Source organism: Sitodiplosis mosellana, unplaced genomic scaffold (genome assembly GCF_009176505.1).
Source record: "Sitodiplosis mosellana isolate CC-2019 unplaced genomic scaffold, AAFC_SMos_1.0 Smas_scaffold_1, whole genome shotgun sequence".
NCBI lineage: Eukaryota > Metazoa > Arthropoda > Insecta > Diptera > Cecidomyiidae > Sitodiplosis > Sitodiplosis mosellana.
The window spans coordinates 5,659,293-5,667,046 of NW_022595244.1; the positions used below are offsets into that span (position 1 = coordinate 5,659,293).

The following is a 7,754-nucleotide window of genomic DNA, read 5'->3' on the forward strand; positions in this document are numbered from 1 at the left end:
AATATCGGAATCATGAATGGAATACGTAGTACCCGTTTACTCGCGCGCCGCAGAATCCTCACAATGTCCAATGTGTGAATGCAATCGATACATAACAGTCAAGTTTAGCTTGATGGGTGGCTTTGTTTACCTGTTGATTCACTTCAAAAGCCATGACAGAAAGTCGATAGCATTTGGTGTTTTGCGCGACACAAGGAATACCGGTGATAGTAAAGTAGAGCACCGGCTATCAATGAAATGGACGGGAATCTCCATCGTTTGAGTTGCCGACATTGCTTCCTTTTTTTTTTCTCTCTAGCTCTCTCAAATCAATTCTGACGTGCCGCAATCACATCAAGCTTCGTAATAACATCACACATGTGTGACAAAACAACTGTTGTGGAATATTTTTGAAATGATTTCTTTTCTCACTGTCTTTCAATTGATGTCATTTATATTTTCAAGTTGGCTTTATTTTTAGTCCAGCCTCCATTCATAGAGTCTGTGAATACACACAAATTGTTTGTGATTTGTCTCGCTCACAACACACGACCGCGACTTAGACAGTGAAGCCAATGGATGGAAAAATCCAGTGGTCATAAAAATTCTATTCGCGCCAGTCACACACACACACCATTTACACGATGTAAATAATTAAATCTTTTTATACATCTCAAAGTCCCTCCCCCCCTCAGAAAAAAGAAGAAAATCTGTCATCTCGAACACAACACATGTTCGGATGCTTACTGTTGGTCAAAAGTTCAGAACAATAATAATCATTAAAAGTTTTGTGTGACCGCAAAAGCTAAAAAAAATCCGTTCCCATTTAGTGCAGAGCAGTGGCTGGGGAAAAGAAGAACGTAAACAAATCTCCATTCAACAACAACAACACACATATACAAATGGCGTCTATGATGACAATGCTTTTGTGTTATAAATGATCAATGTTATTTTTAGCATCGGATTAGTCAGGCGAATGGTTAAAAAAAGAAAGAAAACCAGTTTTTCTTCAAGCAAAGCACTACGCTCGATTACGCAAATTCAATTAAAATCGAATGAATCAAGAGGCTGATAAAAGGTACCTAGTGGTTTTCACACACGGTATGGCGTTCTTGTCATTTGCTGCTGCTGCTGTTGCCGTCTTTTGTGTGACGTTAGTTTACACTTTTACATTTTATTTTCATGTTGGCCGCATGGATAATTACAATCTGGCCTGGTGCTGAATATAAAACAAGAAAATGACAATTGGCATATTGTTTGTGCTCAATTTCACAACACTCACTTATCGGACTGAACATCATCTCATATCATTATGCGAAATAAAAAATCTTATCTGCACTTCGTGCACGTCACATCGAACACAACAGAATTCATTGCAAAAAGCAGCAAATAGAAAATAAACTATGTTTTCATGCGCAACAAGTCACACACCCATCAACACAATAGCACAAACAATCAAAACGTTTTATTCACCATTAATATCAAAGATTTCAACGTTGTTTTTCTTCTTTTGTGTGTGTGTGTGTGCCGTTTTCGAAATCAGTGTTGCTTTCTTTATGCAATCGGTATGCTTGACCGTTGCCACTTTTGAATGCTTGGCAATTCATTTGCTTCTGACACATTTGATTATTTTCTACATCTTTGATTATTTTGATGTGTGTATTTCTGGAAGAGAGAGAGAGAGAGAGAGAGATAAAAATCAACAATATTATTGCTGCAATATTTATTCGACTTGAAAACAATCAATATTTTCGTCGATTTTATATACGTCGTTGATACCATTCACGTGCTTCGGCTTAAACTATTGGATTTCCCCACACACCGCCGAAAACAATACATTTTTGGCACAGCGATAAGATTCAAACGTGATATTCGACTATAAATAGATTGATTTATAACGTGGCTTATTATAGTAAGACAAAGGGTATCGTGGAATGTCTGTTATCTTGATCAAGCTAGCCGTTTGCTAAAGATTGACCTTAAAATGAAACTGTCCACCAGAAATTAGTTTTGTTGCCATTTTTTTCTGAAGCGCTTTGCATTCTGACCGGAACGACTGAAGTGAAGAAAAAAGTCTCCCAAATCTCATGTTCAACGATCTCTTTATTTCACCTTCGATGCTAAATTTGCGTCAGAAAATTATCATAAAAAAAATATGGAACAGCTCATAAACAATACGCTGCTATTTCGGAAACGAAACATCAATCAGCATCGGCAAACCGAGTAGAAGTGAAGCGAAGAGAAGAGCCGAAAGGAAAACATCTGTCAATCTGTGCGAAAGTGTTTGTTTTACAATTTTTGCGCGGCTGTCGTTCGTTGTGCTTGAATTACGCGAATACGTTGACCCAGATGACCTATTGATTATTTGTAGGTTTAAAGCGGTTTTTGATAAGGGTGTAATTTGTGAATGCGCGCACACCAAATGCGATGCTGAAATGGCATAGCGGCACATCACCTCGCTTTGGTCAAGTGCTTTAACCGCCCGATTTGAATATCGCCGGAGAACACTTATTCATGGCTCATTTCCTAGATTAAACGATGTTAATAACATTAGAAACGCGGCAAGATAAGATCACACGTTCTACTCAGCAAAAATCAATTTTAAACCCAATAAAAGCAACAACTTGCAATGAATCATCACATTGCCGTAGCCTTTACGCATTTGAACTGCTTCGAACTCTGTCGAGAGAGGAAAAAAAAGGAGAAGAGATGGTCACGCATATACATGTGTATCACAACTGGTTTTTTGTTCCATGCAACAAAAAAAGAGAAGATATTGATGCGATCCAACCGACAAAGAGAGAATTTATAACATTGAATATACTTTTGGAATGGTCATCTTTTTTTTGTTTGCCAGATCAATGACCAGGTTAAAATATCGTACCATCAGGAGAAAAAAAATCACGCAAGATCAAGAGAATGTACTGCTTTTGTGTTCTTGTTGTTTGTTCCATCCATGTACATTGTACAAATGTCCGGTGTGATAGTTTTATTATTTTATTCACGATTCACCAATGAGATACTATCTCATTCGATGTCAAAATCCTAAAGCAGACCAGCGGGCGGAAATTTGTAACGCTTTTAATTTTTATCTCAATTCTTCTCTTCTTCTCACTCTGTCTCGTAGCGTGTCGTTGCTCGACACGCAAATTAATAAGCGAATTTCGGAGGATTTTTTGTATTCGAATATTAGAAATCGATTCGTGTATAAGATGACCATGAATTATAACTGCTGTCTTTATCCCGAAAAAAAAACTGAATACATTAAAATGTCTATCGGAAAGGAAAAAAAAAAGAAATACGAGTCAAGGAAGTAGCACTTCACGTGTTTGGTTTGTAGTAAATGTGTTTCGTTTTTGCAATATTCTGAGCACAAATTACTACGTCTCGTTCCAATTAAAAAAAAAAGCCAAAGAAATATAACGCCAGCAATAAACGTCTGTCATAAATTTGAAATTTACCGAAAGCAACGGGCAAATTGGAAATTTCCGTATCGACCTTTAACAACAACTGCAGCACATGAACCGAATGTCGAACAGCCATCACATTCGAAAGTAAATTGCGAGCGAAGAAGAAAAAAAATGTTGACGATGATTTGTTTCATAAGTCTAAAATGAGAACGACAGCTATATTTTTCAGTCACTATTCTCGCTCTGGTTTGATGGACGAGCTTGAGCGGGCGTAAATCAAACCGCTTCAAGTGTATGTGTCTTTTTTATTGTCGAATTCCCACACACAAAACACACTCATTCGTCCATTCAATTGGAATAGAAATGTTTTCGAATGCGAATCTAGAAGATGTTCGAGGTGAATACACTTGTCGCAATTTCTATCGCCTCAATATAACTCAGATCACTTTACATTGTACGCTCTTATTTTAATGTGTGTGTTTTTTTTTCTCGTCGCCTAATTCGATTATCGCATATTATTTTCGGTAATTCCACTTATTTATAAGCCATGCTTTCGGATTGATTGTGACAGCGTGCGAAACCGTCAGGGATACATGCGCCGCTGCCGTCGAACGATGATTCATTACTATTATTGTTTACGATTTCTTTGATCTTGTTCAGTATTCATTTCAATGGAATGTTTTTATGGGGCTGGCCGAAAAAAAATTCTGTTTTTGTGGTTTGACAATTTATTGGCTCAAAGTGCGACCAATGAATAAATGAAATTCATTATCTTATTTGGGGATTAAAAACCCATTAGATGCATCGCATATTTTCTATGTATGAAGAAAGAAAAAAGTCCGTGTAATTCAATTGACGGCAGATAATGATACGATAAACGGTGCGACTCGGTGCTGGTTCAATTTCATGAGAAAAACACTTTTTTATACGAAATAATATCAATGTTCAAATGAAGCCAATCATCAAATATTTCGCTCCGTTCATACAAATGCGCATTGATAACGGTTGACAAAAAACCACCCACTCATTTGTGAGCAAAGTGCCGTCGTTTCGTTGACAATTGGCTAGCAAATAAATTAGCTGTAATTAATTCCGCATTTCGCTCTATTTACACACAATGAATTAGACGACGACAACGACGATGGCATCGGTGTCGGCGGCGCATGTGTGCTGTTATTTTGATTAAAATGCATTCCGCCGCTCGAATTAAACAACAATGTTACCCATTCGAATATGGATGACTTCAGTAGTGATTATTCTTGCAATTAAATCTGTTTTCGTCGGCCATTTAGCATATATAAGCTTGCAAATGTAAATGAAAATTAATTTATCATAAATTTAATCGGTGTTCATCTATCTCTTTGTCGTTACAGGTGTCCTGTCGGTTGTGTTGGTTGTCGGTGATACATGGTGTGCCGTGACAGACCCATTACGATACCATACACGAATTTCGTATCTCAAATCATGGCTGTTGATCGCTTCCGTGTGGGTGGTTAGCATTGTAATTACCATGATATCAGCACTGCGTTCGAAATGGTGTCACATCGACCTGAATCTGGTCAATGAATCGTTTACCAACGCAGAGAAAACCGATGATGCTGCATCAACTTTTACAACAACGGCCACATTTGCTGGATCCAGTGAAACGATGCTCGTGGCAAATATCTATGCGCTAGTATTCTCGTGCGTTTTTTTCACATTGATTGTACTGGTGCCAATAACAGTGGTATGCATTATGTACTATAACATTTTCTCGGAAGCCCGGCAAAGTGGATTGCGTATGCGACGAAATGGTTCGTCGCCGTTGCTGCAAAGCTCCTTGCAGAATCTGCACAATTCTAGCATGAATGCGGTTGCACTCAACGAAAATCAACGATACCCGTCGATATTTGATGTGTCTGCGCCCGATGCACTCACCATGAAAATCGATTTGCAGCAGTATGCCATTGAAGATGGCAAAATGGGTGATTACAATAAAAAAGTAGCACCGATTGCCACTCATCAATATCGTCGCTATTTAGACATTCCCGAGGATGTTGAGAGCCAGCAGCAACAACAACAACAACAAACCGAGTGTAAACGACAGCGCACAAAGTCCGAGGCAACTCGTCTGAGTGGTCTGAAGCCAAAACTATCGCAAATTCGTCGTCATTTCAGTGCACGACATTTGGTGTCATTGGAAAAAACGTGCGATGTGCCGACATTTCTTGGGAAAAACCACAACTTGGGTCGCATGATTGCCGGTGAAATGCGTCAAGTGCACTCATCGCCAAACCTTCAGAAATTATCAAATTTGGATTTGTTGCACAAAGTGCCATACTGTGTGAATAATCGAAGCACAACCAGTATTAATCAGGCATCACAACAGACATCGGCTTCACCGCGAGCCTTGAGCTACATGGTATCAATTCGTCATCGCCTATCGAATGCATCATCGATTTTCAAATATCGTGAAGAATCGCGTGCAGCTCGCATCGGTATCGTGGTTGTGGCAATGCTTATGCTCTCCTATTTACCCTATGGATTATTGATTTTGCTCCAAGGCCGTCTTACATTCATTTCAAATGCATCCGTGTGCAGCATTTTGTTCCTGCTCATCGGAAATATCAGCACGCCATTTATATTTGCCTATCGCAATCGACGTGTACGTCGTGGTGTGTGCCGTCTCTTCGGCGTTGACCCAAAATCCAACAGCTATCTTCAGAAGCAACGCATGCAATTGAGGAATGGCCAGAACAACAATACAAATGCTAATAAACATGTACGCATTCATCGTAATTTGTCCGCATCAAATTTCTCATTGAATATGTTACCGTATAAATTGGCCGCACATTCAATGCTACCCATTCAAAATGAGCAATTGCCGGGCTGTGTACAGTCAAGACATGGCAGTGTTTTGGTGCCAATTGATGACGTTGAAACGGAATCGAATGAAGTTGTTTCACGTGAAATTTCACAAACGGATTTGGAACAGAAGAAAATTGATGAGAACAATAATCGCTTAAATAAAACCAACTCCGTCGAAGCAACTACGGCAACAACCACAACAGCAGCACACAAAATACAAAAGGAGAAAATGTCATTGTTCCACCGCATTTGTAGCGGCAATGGTTCATCTCGTAAATCATCCGATTCAAATATGTCCAAAGAATCCGAACCAGCACAGCAATGTAATCGTAATAATACTGAAACCAAAGACGATGCCATCTGAGCATTCCAAGGCTAAAAAAACAGCAAAAATAGAGGTCCTCGATACGAATGACATGTATCCGGCCGATGTGTTCAACAACTATGATGTTACACACACTTTTCGCTATGCGCGTACAGAGTTTTCCGTCCAGTTCGTCTGCCTGAGTTGTCTGAAGGGAACGTGTGCATTTTGTACGCGCAATTAGAGTGAAAGAAAATCACTTACCAAGTTCGAATTTATGCATGAACCAAACTCATGTTCAAGTGCATGAACCAAACACACCGTCAACTTTAAATGTTGCGAACAGCGATTGGGAATGTCGACTGAATAGCAGACACCGCATGAAATCAACATTTCTCTTCCATGTACCTGATGGATTAATCAAAAATCAAAGTTTTAACATTAAAAAAAACAGATTTCTTCTCGAAGAAAACAAATAATCTGTCAATTTTTTTCTGTAGTCATCCATTAATGATTCATTTTATTATTATGTTACGATCAATAGCGGGTATCATTTTACAGCTGTGACAATTGAACCATAGGTTTTATTTTAGGATATTATTTATTATTTGTAAATTTTTCATCAACCAAGAAAATTCCTATTGTGTATATCAAGAAAAACGAAATTGATGTGAAAACCGTATTTTATTTTATTTAAATTCTCAAATCAATTAATTCCAATTTGAACTTATTCTAAAGTGTACTTAGCCAATTGTTTATTCTCATTCGTTTGGTGTATTTAGAGTCTAGAGACACGTTAAGATTGTATATTAAATGTTAATTGTGAGATCGAATTAATTTATTTGATGTTATTCGTAGTTAGATAGTTGTTTAGTTAGTTAGTGAATTTATGCAAGATATTATAATACCAATTTGTATTCTAATGATAATTTGAATGAAAAACAAAAATTCCACGAAAAAAGAAACGTTTCAACTAGATGTTGTCCAATAAAATTTTCAAAAAAATTTATGAAAATCAAAATGACTGGCGTTTCTCTTTGTTCAGTTTAATTTAAGATTTTTTAGCAAGAATTTTTCAGCGTAGATTTAAATGATGAAATCTGACAATTTTTCAGCATTGCTTAGTGGCTGTGACTGAGCGGTAAGCATGTACCTTCAAAACTTTCAAGTTGCAAAAATGAATAGTTGCCAAGGCTAAAGATAGAAAGAAAGCT

The 7,754-nt window shown here is 37.8% G+C and overlaps 1 protein-coding gene across 1 annotated transcript in view; it reads left to right on the forward strand.

Annotated features, from left to right (window-relative positions):
* Positions 1-7,561, forward strand: part of LOC129574784 (uncharacterized) — a 16,307-nt gene extending 8,746 nt beyond the window's left edge. The window contains exon 2 of the mRNA XM_055457253.1: positions 4,763-7,561. Within this exon, the coding sequence (XP_055313228.1) occupies positions 4,763-6,600 (1,838 nt within the window). The 3' untranslated portion in view covers positions 6,601-7,561. The remainder of the gene's footprint in view (positions 1-4,762) is intronic.
* The last annotated feature ends 193 nt before the right edge of the window (positions 7,562-7,754 follow it).